Consider the following 24,100-nt stretch of genomic DNA (forward strand, 5'->3'; position numbering starts at 1 on the left):
CCTTAGTTTGAAGGTTGCTAAAGCCAAAGTGCACATCTTACCCATTTTTAACTATGATCCCCTGATAAATAGTGCCATAATTAAAGTCCTTCTGAAATTTATTTGAAGCTAATAATGTCAAAAGACTTTCTGCCATGTTCTCTGTTGTTCAGTACAGTTTTCCTCAGTGGCTTGCCAATATACCTCATCAGCAAATCGTTAGAAATTTAATTAGGAGTCCTAAAGCACTCAATGATAATTTATTTCCATAATTCCCCAATCAAAGTATTGAATTTCCTGTTGACACTCAGTTAAGCACAATGACCTGTCTGAGGTTGCCAGATATTGATGGAATCCCCATTTTAAGATTCACTAGCCCCTAATAAGATCCCAACGGACCAGCTTCTTTTGATACATATAAAAACACACGTATACTGGGCATAATGATGGAACAGAAAAGCAAAGAAATATCTTTTATTATCCCTCGGCGGGGAAATTCATGTCTACCAGCAGCAAAGTGACAGGCAAATAGAAGGATGCAGATCAACGTAAAATGAAATAAGAGCAAGGACGAATCTAAAACAAAAGAGAACAAGAAATGTGCACTTAGTAAAACAGTATATTCATATTTAAAGAAGTGTGAAGGTGAGTATTATAATTGAAAAAGAATTGGGATATTCTTAATGTCATATTAGATATGATTATTCAAGTTATGCAATTGGAAAAAAGTGTTTCTAAGACCTTGATGGCAATTAAGTGCTTAAATTATAAAAATGTTGACCATATTCTCTGTAACAAATAATTTTTCCTACAGTCTTCTATTAAAGTTTGCAGTTTTATTACCTTCTTGTTTTTTTTTTCTTTCATAACAAAGACCTGACATCTAGTTTCCTGGTGAGAAATGATACTTCATCTACCCCTGTGGTAATGATTTGTGTATGTGACTGTGCGTGCATATGCTGTTGGCAGGTAGAGGTGGTGTTTCATCATACATCACAAACAGGAGCTGTAAGATTAAATACAAATCTTTCAACCCCAATGATGGCGGTAACAGACATACAAACAGAAACAGAAACAGACAGAACGCATGGGGACCACAGACAGTCAAGGTGTTGGGAGATTGCATAGGAAAAACAGAGGAGACTCATGGGAACTGGAAGAGAAGGAAAAGATAGTTAAGATGAATGAATAGGAAAATATAAAATAAAGTCACACACTCCAGGAGGAAAATAAATTGCATCGTCTTGTAACACAAATTTTCCCTTCGCTGTGTGCAATGACTTTCGTTAGTGCTCTACATATTTTATGACAAGGTTTTTCAAAACCATAAGATTGATAAGCATGACGAGTTTACGCCCAGAGGTTGAGCAGAGGTTGCGCTAGATTTTCACGTTGTCTGTCATTTCTACTGACGAGGTCAAACAAATCCTGTCATAGTTTATTTTTACCTGACAATTTTTAAAATGATTACGACATATTCCATTACATTTAATCTTCATTCAACTTAATTAACAGAGAATCCAGATTGCGTCATCAGACATTAATCAGATGAATACATGCAACTTTTTATCTCCACAGTGATGAAAACTATAAATCAACTGCATTTAAATTATGGATGATTTGCTCATATTTGTACACAGTTTTTCCCCACTAACGGCTACATTTTTGCCCATCCCTTGCTTTGACTATGCCACTCTAAAACACAAATCTGCTTTGCATTAATGGCAAACCTAATTTTTATGCCGAGTGTAAATTTCTGAAATTTAATTTGAAGTAATCAAACATATTGCTTCTCAACTGTCCTTTACAGTTGTGACATTGTACACTTTCATATTGTGATGGTGATAGCAATTCAATGAATATTATAGATCTAAATTAGACTGAGATTATTATTTCATACACAAACTAACAGTTCTTATTACTTGGGTGAAATCACATGGCAGTTGACTTCATTAACACATTTACAATCTCTTTATTCTTCACAGTCGGTGTAAGATGAAAGGAATGATTGCAATAATATAGCTTGCCGTCAGTAAGCATCTTCTATTTTTGTGTATTTTCTTACATTCAGAGAGACTTAAGACGATGGGAGAGCACACCTGCTACCAACTCCTCTGCTTCTCTCACACGTTGTGTTTGCAGCATGCCACAGCAGAATCATTTCTTGCTTTATGTAAATCTGGGAAGGCAACTGGACATTTCATTTTGAATGTTTATTCAGACCGAGTCCCCGGCAGTCCAAATGAACACCTGTGACTTAACTTTATTCTGTGCCAGTCCGATGTCCTGTTTGGGTCCCATTGGACATCTGTAATTCCTCGCTGAAATTGCTGAGAGACCCCACTGCTTCCTTACTGCAGCTTGGAGAACAAACATGGCGTATGACAGTTTTACATTTACTATTTTGCTGCTTTTTACAATTCATACTTTTTAAATAACATCTTCATGCTGATGCTGTGCAAATGTATTCCTGCTATCAAACTAGACACCGTCCCGTAACACTGAAGTCACAGCTGCAGACTTTATCTTCTCTGGTTTCTCACTTTCACCATTCTCATTGCACTGAAATGTCAGACGACCCATTATAATAAAACATTTCTTATTTTTGTTATTCTTTATTCTGTAAGGCTTTGAATTCGGATGCCAAATTTAAAATTGGAAAAACACGCTATCAGTTTACATAAACTTATCATTGTATGAAGTGCCTTATTTTTTAGCCTTTAATGATGCTTTTGAACTGTTTTTTTTTTTTTCAAAAATATATAACATCCAAATTTAAGGATATTTTAAAACACAAATTGGACACACAACTGCGAACTTTTATTGAAGTTAGTCAATGTTATGGGATGCATAAATGTGTAAATTTGAGGCTGTAGGTATATTTTTGACTCATTTTGACCAATCAAACCAGTACAGTCAACATTTACTTTTAAAATAATTAAAATTATTGTGTAAAACCGTTTCTCTGAAATGATAATTATTTAAATTTATCTCTAAAAGGCCAAAAAAGGCGGTATGACACTCACGTCTATGTAAAGTGTAATTCTGAGCAGCGCCGCTATAACTGTCCATGTGATCCCGTCTCCCTCCAGTTAAACAGGAAACCTTTACAAGTACTGCTCTTAAACCTTCCCTTGGTTCTGAAATGTAACACTTAACTTTGAGAAAGTGGACCGTAAAATTTCAGTCATAAATTGCGTTAAATACTTTTTCTTTATATCTTTTTATCCAACCAGTGGGAATGTTGGGGATCGCTAAATGTTTAATTCTGATGAAGAGAGGCCATTATGACACTAAAGTTTAAAGTACAAATTTGAAATGGGCTCTGGGAGTCACAGTGTTAATAAAAGAATCCCTGCCCTGGGCAAAAGGCCAGTAAAATGACTGTCTTATATCTGCGAGATGGATTATAAATGGCTTGAATTCAGGCTGCCATCAATCATCTGCATTTTCTCGGTTTTCTCAAATATGTAAGGCAGGATGATGAGGAAGATGGCTGTCAAGGAAAGACTTTAAGCTTTCTACTCTGAAACAGAAGTAAGACGACTCTTATATTACAACTTACCTACAAGAAAGTGGTCTAATGTGTGATGGTGGTCTACAAATTGCCCCTTTATTCTATTGCTGGATAAGTTTTACTTTTTATTGTTTTGTTACAAGCAAAGCAGCATGAAATTATTTAAATCGTCATTCATTGATGGACTGTTTCAACAACTTCACACAATCTTGGATTTCTTTCTCTTGTGAATGGTATTCAGTTGGGAACTGAGCTTTAGCTGTTTATTAGAGGATCCTAGAAACAATGTGTTTCTATCACACTGGATTGTTTTACTCCTTTGAGACAATTTACTGTGATGCTGCTGTCTCAGTCTTTCTGTCATTGGATGATATCCACCCTGGCATTTAAATTTGTTTCATTGAAATCTAACTTTACTTATTACCTTGCAGCATCTGAAGAAAATTGTTTTTTGGACACAAACCTCCACGCAATCTTGGAACTCTCTGTTTTTCTCTTCCCTAAGCCGCCTGGTGTCTTATTTTCCCCCCCTCGTCTCCCATCTCTCGTTCAGTGCTCTACTGTTAAAGAATGCAATCTAATAGGGGGAATGCATTCAATTTTAGACCACGATATTAGCTATTATCTGATATCCATTTACAGCAGAGGTGTCCCTGTGATCTATAAAAAAAGTATTATGAATGAAAGGCTGAGAGCTATCTCTGACCTTGCTTTGTGTCTGCATCCCTGTGGTAAGCTTTTTTTTTTTTTTTTACTGGTTTCTTGAAATAAATTGAATAAAGTTTGTTTTTTCAATAATTACTTTTTTTCATTTGTGAAGAATTACATTTAAAAGCACAATGGATACCATTCTGTTGAAAGGTTTTGCTGGCGAAAAATATGCTAAAAGGTCATTTTTACCATTTAAGTTCTACCCCTAAAATTGTGGTAGAAGTTTAGCAAACTATTTGTTGATATTGTTTACATTATTCATTTATCCATCAGATATTTTAAAAATGTTCATAGTTTTTGTAATGAAGAATATGTTCAGTCTATCTTTAATTTGATTTCTCGAGCCCATATCTGTTGGACTGCTGGTTATTATTTGATATCATGTTTTTATAAAGTGTCATTGCATTTTTCTTAATATTGCATGTTGTGTTTACTGATGTAGCAACGTCAACTGAGTTGATATGCAAAATTATGATAACATCTTTATTTCTTCATTAGGAAACTTCTGAAGTCAATTTTTAAACACAAACCAACATAAAGTTTAATACATTTTGTTGCACAGAATATTTCATTATGTAGTTTTTTTCTAAAGCTATTTTAAAAATAATTTTTCTCACTGGTGATCTACATAGAAAACGATTTCAAAGGGGGATCATAACACAACTTACCATGACTGTAATTTAATTTTGTGTCATGACATCTCAGGATATTAAAATGCTGCAATATTTCCTTTCTAAAAAAAAAAAAGGAAATGCTTTTAGTGTGTGACTTTGTCTGGTGAAGATGGTTTATAAAAATATGACCTCCGGATAATAAAGATATGTGCTTTAGACTTGAGAAAAAAAAGGAAAAGTAAGACAAAAGAAATATCTTCAAAGCCTTTTGGCAGTAAGACCTTCTTAGAATGAGAAAGTCATGAAAATCATCATTTAGGACTCGTTTTTTTATGCTGCCCCAGAAAGGCTTTTTTTTTTTTTGCAAAATCAAGTTGAAATGAGAAATTGACTTGTGTATATTTTTTAAAAAGCCTTAGTTTCATGAAATGTTTATCTGACCAGCTTATTGGAATTACTCTCCATAAGAAAATCAGGGGGTATTTTCAAAATAGGTCATGTAAAAAAGTACTGTACTATAAGTTAAGATGCATTATCTACACTGTAGTTTGTAATACTCTTTATATTTTATCCGTTTTTTCCCCTTTGTGCTAAAAATTACAGTGAGAGATTTTAGACTTAATTTATAGTGAGTTTGGAATGGACAATATCACATCTAATCAAAATCAATTTCACTGTAATTCTGCAATTACACCTTGAGGGAAGAGCAGATTAAAGCCTGTCGCCTTTAGATGATTGAATTAGAACATGTTATTAAAAAGGATAATGAGTATGCGAAAGCAAACATTAGGCTTCGATTACTGCTCTCAACAAGAGGTAATATTTAGCTAAGTGAAAAACAGCTTATTAAATGTGCAAGATTATCAGGCAAATATTGTTAAAATAACCAGCAGCTCTGCAGCCAAATCTCTTAACTGTGTTAGTCAATAAAGGGAGCATTTTTGTGCAGTTAATTGGAACGGTCGGATCTTCTGTCTGAGCCTCAAAGTGGAAACCTGAAGAGTGTTTATGTTTGTGTACATGTGATTCAGCTGGTTTGCTTTTAATTACCGAATGATGGTTAAGGGTGTGTGTGTGTGTAAGGTGGTAATTAATAGCCTTATACTTGATTCTGTGAATAAAACCTCCCAGTAAAACGCTCACATATCTTGGTAAAAACAGTATTAATTGCAGTGTTTGGATAAGATCAAGCCATAGTGAAACCATGACGTCTGAAAATGATGCATTTTGTTCGTCTTTGAGTTCATTGACCAGCCCTTAATTTACTTCGCGATTACAATTTTTTGTTTTGATAAAAAGTGCAATCTATGGCGGTGTATGCAATAGGATGGTTTTAATTGCAACTCAATGTTACAAATATAGTACAGAGCAGTGGTAGGCTGAAGTAGGTTTTGTGTAAATAGAAAGCGTACGTACAGAAAGGCAAACTCCGTAGCTTGCACCGTAGAGGGCCCGATGCTGCATTGTAAGCGAAGTGATTTGAGAATTCCTATTCCCAAGCAGGTAATTTGAGTCTTGCAGGTGGATGTTTGGTGGTTATAGGGTCACCCTTGAAGCCAGTCCCAACTCTAATAAAACCAGAGAGCAATGCAGGACCGCAAGGCTAAAAACCCCCATTAACTTTCTTCCCTTCAACATGGGGACAGGTAACCTAATGACCCTGCAAAGCTGCCATGCTCCCTGATCACATGACTTGGGAGTTTCAGGGTTGATGACTTGGCACCTGAAGCGAGACATCATTTTAGGAGAAAAATACGACCTGCACCTGAGGAAATAAGAGTGAAACGGATTTCAATCTTAAAAAATAAAATTTAAAGCTTGCCTACAAGGATTTTCATGCTTTGTACGTTATGAAAACCATCACTTGTTATATAATTTGTGGCTTTTAGCTTCTGATCTAAATATCTAACTGATTTTCTTCTCCCTCTTACCATCCTCTTTCATCATGCTCCTTGCTCTACGCCTTTCTAATATTCTTTATGTAGTGGGACGCCATTACGGAGATGGACGAACACAATCGACCCATCCATACTTTCCAGGTTTGCAATGTGATGGAACCTAATCAGAACAACTGGCTTCGCTCCAACTGGATTTCTCGACAGGCGGCCCAAAAGATCTACGTGGAGCTTCGCTTCACCTTGCGCGACTGCAACTCCATCCCCTGGGTTTCTGGCACCTGCAAGGAGACATTCAACCTCTTCTACCATGAGATGGACGAAGCCCACGGTGTCAAATTTAAGCCCAGCCAGTACACCAAGATCGACACCATTGCTGCTGATGAAAGCTTCACTCAGATGGATCTGGGAGATCGTATTCTCAAGCTCAACACGGAGGTGCGGGAGGTGGGACCCATGACCAAAAAAGGCTTTTATCTGGCTTTCCAGGACATCGGCGCCTGCATTGCATTGGTTTCGGTGAGAGTTTACTACAAGAAATGCCCATTCACGTTGATGAACTTGGCCTCGTTTCCAGACACAGTCCCTCGTGTGGACTCTTCCTCGTTGGTGGAGGTGAGGGGAGCATGCATTGATCATGCTGAAGAAAGAGACACACCCAAACTGTTTTGTGGAGCAGACGGAGACTGGTTGGTCCCCCTGGGAAGATGTGTGTGCAGCGTCGGGTATGAGGAGATTGATGGCTCATGTGTTGGTAAGTCTTTGAAACTCCTGTTTATTCACAATATTGTCTTGGGTAGATAAGCACCCACAGCTGGATTATTATTTTTAAACTCACAGGGAGTCTCCGATTGACTTCTCACTACACAGAGTTTGTCCATACATTTATATATATAATTGCTATTGATTTCCCAATTTCTCTGTATTTGTGTGTGTGTGATATTTTCCCTTCACATTGACAACTTTTAAACTAGGCATTTCTTTTCGAATTAACAGCCTAACCCTTTGGGTAGCATTATTTCCTTGAATCGAAGCTGTCTTAGGAGTTCAATTGGAATATTAAGCTAGAGGAATAGAGAACTTTACACATGCTTTCTTTTTTATCTCTTTCTCTCGTGGGCTGTCAGTGCACTAAAACACTATCTCTGCATTTAACTTCAATCAGAAGTTAATTTTTATTTTATGAAGGTAAGGTCTTAAAATTGGCACAACCTGTGCTGTTATTTCAAGCATCACATAAAGTCTTTATAGTCGATGTACATAGGACTTTTAGTGTCTCATGTTTGCTTCCCATATGTTGTGTCTACATATTTACTCAGTTAAAGCACACCAAGAGGTTTGGAGGTAGGGTACAATGTTTCATACTACAGCAACGACAATCATGTATTTTCACTCAAAGAAGAGCAAATAGAATTGTTTTTGCACTTTTTAACTGATGTTAAAATCTAATTTTATTATTTGCTCCCCAAATTTATTCTTCTTAGTAATTATACACACCTTCCATATTGCTGCTCTCATACACTAAAGACAGATTTATACTCTGCTGGTATTTTTTCCTACTTTAGCTCCTGTCTTATCTTCCCATTAGCATGACTTTTCAGTTTACTACCAGTATTACTCACTGAAGCCTCTCTGTAGAATAAGTTAGTAAAGTGAGAAGTTTTGCCTTGTTTTGGATCATAAATTTGCTGTCAAAGAGCTTTACTATTGCTGAAGCTGCATGTTTATATATGTATTAGTAAATGCTTGTGCATGCACAAATACGAAAACACATTTTGTGTATTTTTGCAGAATATATAGACTATAATCCCATGTTTTCTCCTAAAACCTGACATATGACCGTTCAGCACTTTTTAATTTTTTTATCTCGATTCAGATTTTTGTAAGTGAGTTTTGTTAAGAACCTAAGCAGTTACTATCTTGCCATAGTTACATAATGTTTTTAGCATAAATTCAGATTAGTTGGCCCCACAGGCTGCAGCTCAGGCTTTATCCAATAAAGGCCAAGACCTTTATAGAGTAATCAACCGATAGAAAAGTGAGGTAGTGAAATGGTCAATAAAATGGACTTCACTTACACTACTACATAAATTGTCCTTTTTATACCCTTTCAGTCTTTTTTTCAGCCTGTTATCTGTCTAAGTCTTTACAGAATTACTGTTGAAGCACCTTTTCTTACCTCCATTTCCCATGTAAATAATCAGTGGCTTCTAAGTTAATAACCATCAAATGCAAACATGATGATGATTAATAAAGTAATGTTTGTATAACCTAGTAGTTATTTTTGAGACTGTTGGTGTAAGACAGTAGATGCTTGCCTTGTACTTGGCTTTAGCCTTCAGAATCTACTATTTGTAGTGAATGAAGACTTAAAGCAGATATTAATCAGATATTAACTGCTTTCGATCTTTGATCAGAACCTCACATCAAAACGCCTACATTACCCATTTAAGGTATCAAACTTCACAGTTGTTTTTGTTCAGGGCTTTTGAGAATTGTTAGGATAAGTATACACATGTTTGCTCTTTTTGACATAATGCATACCTTTAAGAAAAGATAAGGATTTCTTTTAAGAGTTTTTTTTTTTTGTCAATTTTGACTCTGAGTCACGGATAAAGTGTGTTAGCCAGTATGTCAAACTTTAAAACTTAAGTTTATATAAGAATCAAAACCATTTCAGAAGGTTTTGTTTTGAAAATGTTAGTCTGCCTGGAAAAAATGGTGCAGGGGTACCTCTGATGAGACACGCTTGTATGTATGGCGTTGTTTTGTACATCAGTGTTCAACCACCAGCTGTCCGAGGGGCTATCTCAGTGAGAAAGATTACCTCAGCCAGCTTGGTCGCAGTTTGATCCTGAGCCCTCTGATATGAGCTTTAGGTTATCACTGGCAGTACCACTCACTGGGAATGCTACTTTCAACAAGGTCCAATGCAACTTCTTTTTAACCAGCCAAAGGCCTGATGTCGGGTCATCAGATACACATGTCTGCAGATCTGCAATCTGCAAGGTACCTGATGTGCTTGCACAGAGAGTGGCATCATAAACCGCTGAAAGATTCTTGATTTAAAGGTCAACTCCAGACTGTATGAAAACAGATATCTCACATTTGTGAACCTGGTTAACTTCCTAAATTAAACGGGATGTATGATCAATATCACAAAGCTTTGAAACTAATTACCCTTGAGAGAAAACAACAGTTTTGTTCCCTGACAACAATGATCTATAGGTCCTCTGTTCTCACAAACTGCCGCCTTGCTTTGCCTACTGTAGAACAACTCTTTCTAGAAGTCTCCCTGGATCTTTTCCCTCATCCAGAACCAGATGTCTTTGCAGAGCTGATTACAATTTGTGGAGTGACACAGGTCGGCTAAGCCTCCAAGCTGCACCTGCAGCTGCATCGCAATCAAGAGGGCAGAGGTGAAACTGCAGCTGTGATTGGAGTCCAACTGTTCCAAAAATGCTGCCTTTCTTCATGTGCACTCCTTAAATCGTTTGTAATATTCTTAACTGTTTGTTACAAAACAGTCTGTAAAGGTAGAAAACCCACTTTTTAAAGCAGAAATTATTACAATTTTATTAATTTTTTTGCCAATTCAATTGTGTTAGATGTTTTTCTTTAAAGCGGTTAGACATCTACTCTTCGTAACCTCTGTGATATCAGCCATACTGAACTGAATTATGTCATTCCAAAAGTTGTCGCACTGTTTGCCCCTTTTTGTGATTTACAACCATCCTAATCAAAACATCAAATAGAACTAAAAACCAAACCTTTGTCATTACCAAATTAAAATTTTAGCAAAATCTAAACTGTCACCATCATGCATCCCTGTTCAGCTACATACAGTATATAACAGAATTTAAATCAACCTTTGTTTCCCTGCTCTGGGCTCTCTCTGAAGCAGATTTCACAGTTGACTAAAGTTTAGCCCTTTGGGCAATGTGATGGCATTTTACTGCAATGTCAGCCCTGAAATGCAGCTCCCGATCATTGTTCCAGGACTCAAACAGGCTTCGTTATTAAATGCCTCCACACAAAGGAGCACTGGAGCACCTTGAGCATTGAAGGAGAAGGCTGAGGTGGCATGCTTAGCCGATTTTTCAGTCCCCACTTTACAACGAGCTGTTTTGTTAGGAATAGAGGCCGTTTAATTGGGCTCCATAAAGGAATTAGTTCTGTTTTTGTTTTGAGGCATTGCTCAACTCGGTCGGATTTTGGCTGCGTTTGGATAGACAGATGACAGTTTTTGTGCCAACGTTCAATGATTTCAAGGTTAGAATTTACATTTAAATTTTTTTTTATACAAAAAATGCCAAAGTGATGATTTCGTTTTTGTAGGTTTTAGGAGATTCTTTTATAGCCATTTCTTATTTTACGGCGATCTGCTTATTTTTGGTCATTCTTGTGATGAAAACTCTGTATATTAACTGGTAGGGACTAATTAACATTTCGTTGTAACTTATTTAAAAGTAGTTTACGACACGTACTGAGGGTATACTAATATATTGGCATTGATCCACCTTCTTTGCTTCTCATCACTCCTGTCGTCCACCGGCTTACTGTGAAGGAAAGCACCGACCATCTGGTCTTTGTGGTCTCTCTGTGCTTTCAGTACTGTTGTTCTACCATTTCTCTAGTTAGTTTCCAGTACCTCAGTTTCCTGATTCTTTCTTAGCTGCTTTACAGTAAGAGACTGTGCCAATATTTTTGCTGGATCTGTTAAATAAGGTTCTTATACCAGAGTTTTCCCTACACTCCCTTTAGACTTGGGTAGAGTAATTGCATCTCCTTCCATCCTTCAAAGCTCACCCTCGTGTTGCTGCAGGTAAGATAAAGACTAAAAAAATCCAAGCAACATAAGACAAACTGCCGTAAATGCAAGATGTGCAGTTAAAAATACTAACTGAACCGCCTTGTTCAACATACCAGAGCTATTTGAGACTAAACGCTGCTATGGCAAACAGATTTAGCACTCCAGTTTTGTCGTTCCTTTGCTGGTACTGTCTTATGTCTGCTGCCTGTTTAGTATTCTGGATTTTGAACTTGTTTTTTTAGGCTAATTATTTTTGCATCATCCTACCTCCCAGCCTGCCAGCATTCATTTGAGCCACACTTCATTACCATCACACTAACAAGAAATGGGAGTTATTGCATTTGTAAAGTTTTCTGAGTCCCACAGCATGAGCTCAAGTTTCTGAATAAGACTGCAGGACTTTGTGCAAACAAACTCTAACAAAGCACCAGATATAAAAAAATTTAAAAATAAACATTCCTAGTAAGAGCTCTGTTACAGTTTTAATAAAGGGTTCACTTCTGTAGAAAGATGTTTTTCAACAAAAATTCCTGAGTTTAAATTGGTGCCTAAGTCCACAGTGATTAAAAAAAACAACTATTTCTTGAGTACTATTTAAACTGTAAGTGTATTGTAGAGTTGTCATTTCACTTTTTACCCAACAGAGCCATCTGTTTATGTACGTTTTCCAATGTTGATTTGAATCCACTGCAGAACGAAGCATTCTGCAGAGCGAACTTCACACCAACTCAGTTAGTTTGACTTACCACATCAATGGTGCTGCTCACTTACTAATTTAATTAAATTTCAATACAAAAAAAATACTTTGCTGATCCCATAGGGAAACTAAATGTTGGTTCAACTCATAATATCCTGGTTGTAGATGCCAATTGCTGCAGAAAGTAAGGATCTTCTGAAGAAGCATCTGACTGAATACACTCTGTTGTTGTTTAACAGTCACATGAAGACGATCAACTTGGTTAGTGGAACCAGAGTTTCCTGTAAGACTTTACTTCAAAAAGAGTAAAACAAGCAATTTATCTTCATTACAGGTTTTCGTCTTCCCTAGGTGGTGAAAGAAAGTTTTCTGTAGAGTTGTCAATGCATGCATATATCTGCAATGTCATGTGAATACAAAGGTATGAAGAAGGATAAAAATATTTACGTGTGTAAATATTTAGTGCATCTATGTTCTGCATGTGTGTAGGTGTGCACGCATGAGTCGCATGCAGACTGTCCAATCCAGAAAATGTTGATTGACACACACACACACTCACATTTCACACATTTATTCTCTAGGAACGTGTTTCTTCCTCTCCTCCTCCTTCCATCCCTCACACTGTAAGACAATCTGGCTGATGCTGTTATCGCTCTGTGTTTACAGCAGCCCTTGTGTGTTTGTCAGGCTCTGTGGAAGAGCTCTCAGCAGTGCTATGAATAATGTAATTGCGTGTTTGGGTGGGTTTATTTATATGTGAACTCCAGCGAGTTTTGTGTTTGTATCAGAGCGGATCTGCCCTGCAACGAGTTGAGGCAAACTAGCTGCAATTTATTTACATTGTAAAATCTTTCTTTGCCATATGCTTGGAAAATGATTGCATTCCACATCTTACGTATCAATCAAAGCCCCGTGGAATAAAACGAACACATTTAAATAACATTTTGTGACTTGACGTTTTCTTGCCTTATCATAAACCGCAGTGCAAAAGTTTAGAGTCATTTCTCATCTTGAAAAACTTTTCTTTAAAGCTTGCTTGTTTTCCTTAAAGTAGTCTCTTGACATTTCTTCTGGCCCTCTTTATATATATATANTTATTTATTTATTTTTATTTTTCTGCTTTTTCTCATTCACTTGGCCATATTCCAAGTAATGTTTAAACTTAAATCTAACCTAGGACTCATTTAAGCAGGAAATTCTTAAGAAATTCAGAAATTATATCAGCATTGTGCTGTAATTTTCTTTATTTGAATGCAAGAGCAATATTAAAGATAAGTTATATAAACGCACAATTTCATTTCATCAGCAAAAATGTAGTTCTCAAAAATATCTTTGCTAAACCCTTTCATATTTTTGGAAATATATCTTTTAGATGCCCTCCTATCTGTTTTTCGTAGTTTTATTCAATCATTTGTTTTCCTTTCCTCTTTTTAAGTACATAAAAAAGGAACAACATCTGCTGTTCTTGTAAGGGACAAGGAATGGCAGAAAATGAGTGAAAAATAAAAAAAAAACTGTAAAGACCAAGACCAGCGCAAGACATAAATGAAAGAATCCCATTCCAGGGTTAACGCCAAAACATAGGGAAGAAGGTTTTCCAGGAAATTTAAAAACAAAAGTAGAAGTACAAAGTGTCGGAAAGAGTAGAATTTACTTAGAGACAGACATCTATTTCAAGACGTCAAATTGCCATGTCAAATTACTTTATGTTTGATCATTTTTATAGCTGAAGGTAACATATTCTTGATTGTCATGTATTGAAAATACATGCCACCCCTTAAATAAACGGATTTTCTTTCAATTTAACAGCCCTAACCACCTAACCACTCTGAAGAAGAAAACATTTGAAAAAAATGTGGCCTTCAAAATTGTCTTTTAATGTTAAATAAACGGATCCAAAATATTTACCTTAAATGTATTACATGCTGGTAATTGTGCAGATAACAGGAATAGCTGTGTTAGCATTAAACGTTGTGCTTCCATAAACATCTTGATGGAAGTTTCACTGATGAGACATTTTCAATTACAGCATGAAGACAGTCAGACAACAATTACAGCACATATCCTTCAACCTGTCAGCCATCTAAATGAGATGTCGCGCACACACATCAGGATGTGGTGGGTGAGGACACGGAGACGCGCATGATCAATTACATGAAACACACAGACAAATATGGAGATGGAGAAATCCAAAGATACCAGCATTATGGCAAACAATAACCATACAAGCCAAAAAAATGATAATCTGCTCACATCAGGAACAAGAAATCAGAGGAAATAACATTTTGCTCATTGTTCTTACAAACAAACACATGGAAACCCACCGGGGGGCTTAGGTTGGCAGCAGCAATAGAGCTGTTTACAGATGGGCTACACGGCAGGGAGACGCTGTGACATTTCAGAAAAGTATGGTTTTAGTTTAACAAGGATGGCCCCTCAGGCTTAATTGGGAGAGTCTGGAGAGAGCGAGAGAAACGGAGTGTACAATGGCGGTGGGTCATAACATGTCATATGAATTTAATCCCCACTCACTCAGAGTCGCCGCTGACTTGTCATATATGACAACATTAGATATTCAGCTATTTTACAGGGGGAAAGTTTTACAGCCTCGCATAGCATTGTCTTCAAAATGTCACATCCAGCTTATAAATTTTAATTGCTCTATATTTTTTATCCTTTGGGGTGCAAATGCCACACTCTATACAGGAAGCTGCCTTTTTTTTTTTTTACTTGATTTTAACTTTAAAATTAGCCTGTTCTGTTATAAAATCTACTTGATATGAATCTTTTATGATCATTGTATGATATGCAGTGGGTGCAAAATAGAACTTTTAATTTTACTGTTGCTGTCTGTGGCGTTCTGTGATGAACTAGCAGCCTTTCCAGGATCGACCAATGACTCCAGGAGAGTCATTGGTCATTGGAGAGTCATTATTTTACTTATTGCTGCAAAATTGCAATAAAACAATAATTCAAACTTATCATGCAGCTAGCACTTATCTTAGCCTATCTTTGCCTATGAAATATCTAAATATTAAAATTTTTAGTGAGTTACTCTTTGAACCAGATATTGCACAATGTTTGCGACATATAAATTTTCTTAATTTTTTCTAACTCAGTTTTGAACACCATGGCTTTGAAGATGATATTCGATAAAATGTTGTCTTCTGATTATCCAAGCAACTTTATGTTTAGGAAATTTCTGTCTCTCTCTTCTTAGAAACTGTTTTAACACATAAAACTAATTTTCACAGCAAGAATCACAGTGATGACAAGTGGTGCAGAGAGCTGTGATTCGCAATGCTAAAGATTTAGTCACTTACTCTGTGAATTCTTCAAATGTCATTTGCTTGATTCTTTTTTTTAATTATTATTTTAACTGTGAAAGGAAAACATGAATGCATACGTTGATAGGGTATACAACACCTAGTTTTAACCCTTAATTGTTGCAACAAGCCACACTTGTTTTTAAGTCGAGCGGCGTTTTAATTTAAAGCCACTATATTGTTCAATAAATTTCAGTTTCTTCTTGTCTACGTTTGTTGGCTTGGGTTTTAGCTGACACTTTTCTGTTCCACAATATGCTAATGTGCATCATGTTACAAAAATTACATTTTTGCATCTTACAGGCCTTTAACAGAAACGAGTTGAAAGAGTAAATTTGGCCCCAGCTGCTCCCAAAACAAAGTTTGAAAAAATGGATCAATCAGCAGACTGAGAATATGTTGACATGAGATGTAACGAAATGAACCTTAATGTCACTTTCTTTTTCTCTTCTTCGTATTTTAAAATTTATAATTTCAAAAATTCCATCCCTGTTACCAAGTTTTAAAGGGTCTTGTAAAGAATATACAGTATACACACAATTGTAGAGGCTGGAATTGTCAAATTCTTCTTGAAATTGGCCTTTTTAGGGGAGGCATATAGGTCAGAGGTCGACTGGGCACCCCGGGTGCAAAGGCTACAAGTTCTCGATTCAGCTGTCCAGGATTCGGTTCCTGTACTCTGCATGTCTTCCCCTCCATTTCTTGTCTAAACACTACAAATAAATCCATAAAAAACCTTTAAAAAAAGATTATTTATTTCTTCACCTTAATGGTTTATTTTGTCACTTTGAAACAATCCTAAGTGTAAAGATTCAAGTATTCTCTCATCGAATTGTAATTGAGAACAAATATGTAGAAGGAGATTATTTAATTGCCATTGTCAAGAAGCTCTGGGTTTATGCGGCACCCAGAGATCTTTTTAATCACTTTCCGTTTTTAACTGTTTAGAGAATGAATTATGCAGATTAGAGTTTTTGCGAGTCCTAGTTGAGATGTGAACTTGCCGTGACTTCTGCTTGGCTTTTTTCCCCTCTTTGCTGCGAGTTACTTCAAAGCTGGAAAGTGATCAAAGACAGCCGAGTTAAAAAAAAAATAAAAAATCCCTAACATACCGGCACCCTGCTTACGTACATGTAGCTGCTGCCTGTCTCCACGCGGCAGGCTCTCTCTGTTAGAAAACAAAAGCAAGCGACACTGTCTGATGTTCCGTCTTTTTCTCTCCTCAAGCGCACTCCTGTCAGACATTGCAACATTTCAATTGATTTCCCCTTTCCTTCGTGTGTGTTTGTTCTATTTTAGAACGCAAGCCGAGAGACTGAATTAGTCATTAAAGGCTATGTATAATATGACATGGCCCAGATAAAACATCACAAGCCTCGACTGAAGAGCAGACTTGTCATGAATGAAAGTATATTTTAGGAGCTGGAGACAGCCGCTCCCAAGTTAAAAGAGGAGCGAAAAACAGAAAAAAAACTGGGGTTACTGAGGGTTCAGCATCAACGATGATTTTGTGTTCAGTAGCGATTTGGTTGCACCAAAAACCAAAAGTTAATTACTTAATACTCATTTGTTCTGCAATAGGAGCATAGACGCATTTTATCTGCTAGATTTTGTGTGAATCATTTGACAGTAGTCCTTGCTGGGAAGAAGCTTTGAGATTGGTTTTGGAGCGTTGCTATAATTAAGACATCTGTATTTCTATCCAGCATTTTCTTATGCATGCCGATAGGTTGTGTCCATGAACCAGACTTACAGCTCCATTGACAGAAGTACTCAATAATGTGTTTTTTCACAGCTGCACACATAAATCACTGCACTCTCCAAACTCAGTCCAAGCTTGGCCATGCCTTCACGTCTTTATTCCTTGAAACTCCAATATTCAGTTGTGTAAAACTCACACGTGCTTCAGACTAAGCTGAGTTTTACCGTATTGACTTTTAAACACATCCTTCTTGGATGCCAAATTTTCAACATATTTCCGGACTTTGGATTTGCAATGACCGGTCTAATAAAGCTCCACATAAAGGTAAAGTTTTTCCACTTTTTCAACATTCTTTCATTCAGTAAATCTTTGCACAGGAAAATACTGTTTTCAGGTCTTTGTATCTATATCTCTTGTTGTGAATCTATTGCATATGTAATAGTGTAGGTGGAATTTCATGCATCTGCTTTGGTGCCATATTGGCATGAAACTCCAATACTTGCTTTAAAATGCATGTTTATTGTAAGCCTGGTGGGTTGTTTTCAATTCTTCTAGAAAGAAACAAACAAGTCAACCTGTGAGATGATGAATGCTAATGACAATTGAGTTGGTGGAGTTGTCTAAGACTTGGAGTTTCTTTTTTGTTTTGGTCTTGGACCAAAATGGTGTCCTGTAGCACCATGTTCTAAGCTAAATCGGGGCATTTCTTACAAAGATTAAAAACAGTCACCTTCCTATTGTTTTTGAAACATTAATTAGACTCATTAATGTAAAGAAAAAATATCTTTTTGGCCAAATTTCAAACTCATTACCCTTTGGATAATAACTAATCTATCATACTAGCTTGCGGTTAGTTTTTAGTTTCACTGTTTGCATCCAGTTGTATCTAATAATACCAGCAGTAATGGTATCCATCAGAGTATAAACGGGCATCATGACATATAAACAAACGGTTTATTCCTCACAGATTTCTTCTGTTTAAATATTTTTCGAATGGCTTGTTTAATGTATTTCCAGAGCATATGAAGTGGATTAAATCTGGATTTAATATCTGGACTGAAGTCGACCCACTGTAAAACTTTCATCCTGAATTTCACCTGGACTTGCTGGTAGGTTTCCAAATGCCTGACTGCATGTCTCATGTTGAGGGTCTTGAAGCAGCTTAACTTCATCAACATTTTCAACAATCAGCGTGATGTTCTTCTCTTACATGCTACTTTGATTCATGCCCTCTAAAAAGAAGTTTCATCGACAATGCAAATATGTAGCAGCCCAGTGAGTCCACAATGAAAATCACATTTTCTAGGAAAACTGGTTATTTTTTACTGAGTAAAACTTTAGTTTTATAAATAAATAAATTACGCTTTGTTTGTCTACTTTCTGATAATTTAAAAAATAAGTATTTCATTTAGCACATGCACAAATGAGCTAACATGGATCGTACTTCCAGGACTGATCGTAGATTGATAATACACACCAGTTTAGAGAGTTGGCAGAGTAGGAAATAAGTTTGTGACAATAAAAATAAAACAGTGGAGGCAAATAAAGCAAGTAGCCTGCAGTAAAAGACCAGGAAATATGGCAAAGCTTGCACAGCCCTTCGATTTGCAAGCTTGTTGTTGCAAATATTGTTGCAAATTTTTCACAAAATGTTAAAAATGCATACCTTTTTGAAAGTTACAAATGAGTATTTAAAATTACTCTTTGTCTAAAAATGCATATTCCATTGAATCATTTGCATTTTTTTTCTTTTGAGAATCACTGAAAAATCTTGATTACCGTAAATGTTTTTAAATGGAAATCGTTTTAAGACTTGATACAATAAAATGAGCTTTGAGCAGTTCATTTTGACAACCAAGTGATTATATGGAGAATGCTTGTTGGCAGTGGCTTGTACAAATACATAATGCAACATCAGGATCTTGGTAGCATTGTGTGAAAAAATGTATGTCATTAAGCGAAGACATGACAGGAAATAATTGAGAAGCACTGGCTTAAAGGAAGACAATGAATTGTGGGCATATTTTTGGTCTTCTATATTTGATAGTGTAAGACACAACTTTATTTTGTTTGGTTTTTGCAACCATGATGGTCAGAATTTTTCTTTACAAAATGACAAAATAAGAGCGTAAGTATGAAATCCAGCTTTAACAAAAATGTCAGCACAGTGTCAGTAGCATCACCTCTTTTTCACCCTTTCCCTCCTCACCCTGTCATCTTATATGTGACCAGTGCAGAGAGTGGGCCAACAACCCGAGGGTATGAAACGCTTTAACTAGCAGTAGGTGTCTCTCAATCTGCCAGACTGCGACAGCCAAGCTTGTTAGTCACACTGGTGGAACTGCACACACACAAACACTCGTGCACAAGTGTCCTCTGGATAGACTTAATCCAGTCATTGAATGGGGAGAGCGGTGATTGCAGAACTGGGTCAGTTCTGGAGAAAACAGCGGTGTGAAATTGTCTCGCATGGGTTGGATTGGAGCCTAAACTCTGGTTGACCCCACCAAGTTTAGTCATAAAGTGAAATCTCAGAATTTAAATCTGTTCGAAGTAATGTTTACAGCTTCAGTGATTATGCTAAAGTGTGGGCTTAAGCCTCAAGAAGAGTATTCTTGACATGGATTAAATAGAGAAGCTGTAATTGGGTTTCTTCATGCTGAAATCAACAAGACGACTGGCAGTTTATGCATGAGAAACTGGCCTGGATTGTGATTTATACAACACTGGCTGTAGTTAGATATGTATAAGAGTGATTTTTGTTTTATTCTTAAATCCTTTTAACTTAATTTTGAGCAAACTATCCAGATGTACAATCTAGGCCTGCAACGATAACGAATTTTACTGGACGATAAATTGCTCGATAAACGATAATATTTTTGCTTTGAGACCATTTTCAAGCAATATAATGGTAAAGGCATAATAATGCAATAACACATTTTCAAAGATGAAGAAACTTTGCATTTTAATGAACATTCAACACTGGAACTGGAAGACATTTTTAATATCCAAAATAAACAACAGAAATTATAAATATAAAGTCTTTGTCTGGTTGAGACCAAAGCACCAAACTGAAGTCTTTTGTCATTCAGTTTTTGGTGGAAAGAGAAAAACAATAAATCATGGAAATGAAAATTATTGAACTCGTTTTAATTTATCATGTGATTAATTGATTTATTGTTTATTGTGACAAGCCTACATAGAACAGTAATTTTAGAATCTTATCACAGACTCTCAGTTGGATTTCAGTCTGGACTTGACTTGGTTGTTTTACCAGTAAAATATATATTTATCCATTGTAGTCTGGTTCTGTGTTTAGGGTTATTTGACCTGCTGGAAGATGAACCTCTGACCCAATCTAAAGACTCTGGAGGAATCTAACAGGATTTCTTCAAAATTGCCCTGCATTTATCTCCTTTGGTTGAAGTCTAGCTGCTATATCTAACAACGACTTTCTTCCTGCCGCTCTTTCTGATATTTGTTGAGCACAGTTCCTTTGTTGACAGACTCTCCCACCTCGGCTGGGGAACAGTGGAGCTCATCCAGAGCCACCATTAGTCTCTTGGCTGCTTCTCTGATTAATGCTGTCCATGCCTGGACAGTCGGTTTAGGATGCCAGACATGCGGTGGCTCATCTATGGTTGTGTCTTGTTCTTTTGCTTTTTGAAGGACAGACTGTAGATCTGTGAGATGGTCAATGCCTGCAATATTGTTTAATAAATTAACCCTGCTTTAAACAACATTATCTATCAGGGTGATGTGTTCCTCGGTTTTTATGATGCCGTTTGTTCACTTATGGTTTAAAAATACATATTTTAAATAATAAAATCTGAGGTTTTCACAAGTTTCCTTTGTTTATATTGAAAATTACCTGCAAGCAGATGAATTTTGCTGACTAATCAGGTTGCAGTAGGTGTGGTATGATTGGACAAACAGAAAATTCTTGGTCTAGTATATTGGATATGTTTTTGACTGAGCTAGGAGGAATGTTCTTATTGAGCAAGGAGAATCCAGCAGAAAAGGCTTGAGAACCACTGAAACAGGTGAACTGTAAAGTTAGTGGTATCAGAGTAAAAAGTTGTGAAATTAATTGCACTTTTCAGATTTCTTTTTTGGTACTACACTATTAAAAAGGATAAAGAAAACCATCATTGTTGCTGCACTTCCCAACTGTGTGCAACTTTATATTGATTTATTACATTAAATACCAGCAGAATTGACTGAATATGTGGTTGGAACATGAGAAAGTGGAATGAGGGTATGAATACTTTTAAAGGGACTGTATATTGCAGAATACGTTCATTTCTTTTGTCAGAAAATGTTTAAGCTTTACTTTAAGGTTCTGCCCTCCTACATTTTGAGTTTAAGTGCTCCTGCTGGCCCACAAATCAGTAGAATGTTAGACTATAGCCCATTTTAAAACCAATTTACACTACCATTAGTCTATACAATGAGAACACTTTGTACCAGAAGGATTCATAAATGAATCAGATAGATGGTTTTGCAGGAGGTTTTCACATCTGTATTTGTGAACTTTTTATAAAACGGTAAAGGGCAAGACGGAGAAAAGGGAACTCTTTACAGCTTAATATTTTAGTAGTTGTGGTATAAAGACAATAAAAGGAGATTGTCTACATTTTCATCTTTACGCAAAGCTTTAAGTGTCACTTTGCCACTGGGTGTCATTTGAAATGTGTAGTGGTGTTTTCATTATGGTTTATGTGTCGTATCATTTTCTTTATTCAAACTTGTGTTAATTTATAGTTAATTGTGTGGGGAGGTTTTAGCCGTGGGTTTACTTTATTATCCATCAACAGCTGCAAGTAGGAACATCTTCCACTGCTTACCTTATAGCTCGTGTGTTTACTGAGCCAGCCAGAGGCAAAGACTGCAGATGTGGCTCATAAATCAATACAACTTGCTTTATGGGGAATTGATCTGACTGTGTGTCCCTCAGTGACACAAATTCTCTTTTGTAATTCAGAGTGACACTGGGAAACAAAGTTATGAAAGTGAAAGAGAAGTATTAAACTGTACACGTCGTCTTTTTAGTGTCACCGCTTTTGCTGACTTTAGTGTCAGCAGAAGTGGCGACATTAAAGTCAGCCATGTTTTCTTCATCTTCCAGATGAAGACAATATAAAAATGTTAAAAAACAGATTGCAGTCTTATGAATAACTACATTATTAAAACCTAAAGATCAGCCAGTTTTAACAATATTTTGTTTGGTTCTTTACAACCAAATAAAATATTATTTGTCATTTGAAAACCATAACAAGAAATTATAATACAAAATGCAGTGCATTGGCTTTCTTATTGCAGCACTCATCTGTTGTGAGTGCAGACAGTTTTAACAGTGTAATCATTTGTCTCAATTCTCTGTAAATGTTTACAAAAATAGTACAAAAAAATTGCAGTAATTTAAAGAGAAAAGATCAATCACAACAATCTATTCTGAAGTGAAAGTAAAGTTTATTTAACTGTGGTTTGCATATTAGAAAACACAAGTACTTATTAATTTTTTTAGCTTCATCTCCAGAAAACTACTGTAAATCCAAAATTCCCCAAATACATGTCAGTTGTAGTTATAAAAATTCTCTTAGAAAAGTGTCATAACACCCTTGCTGGTTTGGTGTTGTAACAAATTACAAAGGAGTCAAATCATCTAACATCCAAAGGTGTCGATGAATTTTGTGAATTTATTTCTTGCTGAAACAAGCAGAAACAAACACATCTAGAAATTTTTAATGTTTTAAATGTTGGGATCGTGAATTTTCAATCACCATTTTTGTCACGTTACACATTTTTGAACCAGCCAATTTAGGTGTCATAACTTATTTCAGAACATATTGATGAAATTAGTTTCTTGTTTTATAAACCCAACATTTCAACATTTGTTCCCCAGATTTTACAATATTTTGTAGACACATCTGGTTTTAACCTGCATCAACTATCATCTGTTGTACAGCATCAAAATTCTTTAATAAGTACAAGACATGCTGATTGATTATTTTGTTTGTTTTTGTGATGAAATTGGTCGGACCTCTTTTGTGCTTTGTGCTACATGTGCAAATCTGATGGAGGAAAGTGTAAAGCATGCAGAAAACCCTCACAGTCCAAAACAAAAACTATGCAAACTCCATGCAAAAAAAATAAAAACATTCCTCTTTACGAAGTTAATTCTGCTAAAACTGAAAATTGCTGGTAGCTGTTGCTTTAATGAACAAAGTTTCTGCAGTTCTCTAAACGTTTAAGTATAACCATAGTAGATACTTGGTATTCTGATAAGACAAACTTTCTCTGGAACAAATAAGAGCCTTTCGATTAGGACGGTGGTTAGCATCCGGCGGACAGCAGAGGACTCCACTGTATCAGATCTAAACCTCTCAGCCGACACTCGTCTTTCTGCTGTGTTACACACATACACACACTGCCCCTCTCTCTCTTGTCCTCCTCTCCCTTTCTCTTTCTCAGTTTGTCATGTTTTTCATCTTTCAATCAACCTAAGTTATAAAAGAAATGTCGCTGTAGGTGAAAAACACTTGCACCATCTGTGGTTTTCACATCTCCTGACAACAAGGAGTGACAGAAGGATACAAATTGATACACACAAACTCTCTGGGTGTCAGACTGCTGAAATGACTGCAGTCCACTTCCTAATGGGATGCTAGAGAAAGTATGTCATTACTCTTTTAAATGTTGACGTATTAACAATAATGTCCCCCATGTGTAAATCTCAAGCAATTTAATAATTCTTAGAAGTAAAGAATTTAGTGGCACACGTGGTTATTTTTAAACTCTGTGATGTAATTGTCTTCTGATGCAGTCCTGTTCTGATTAGTGTGT

General features: G+C 36.3%; 1 protein-coding gene across 1 annotated transcript in view; it reads left to right on the plus strand.

Annotated features, from left to right (window-relative positions):
• The window catches only part of epha6 (eph receptor A6), a 194,331-nt gene that overhangs the window by 35,622 nt on the left and 134,609 nt on the right, over positions 1-24,100 (plus strand). The window contains exon 3 of the mRNA XM_008403535.2: positions 6,807-7,470. Within this exon, the coding sequence (XP_008401757.1) occupies positions 6,807-7,470 (664 nt within the window). The remainder of the gene's footprint in view (positions 1-6,806; positions 7,471-24,100) is intronic.

The sequence above is a fragment of the Poecilia reticulata genome, linkage group LG2 (assembly GCF_000633615.1).
Source record: "Poecilia reticulata strain Guanapo linkage group LG2, Guppy_female_1.0+MT, whole genome shotgun sequence".
NCBI classification, from domain to species: domain Eukaryota; kingdom Metazoa; phylum Chordata; class Actinopteri; order Cyprinodontiformes; family Poeciliidae; genus Poecilia; species Poecilia reticulata.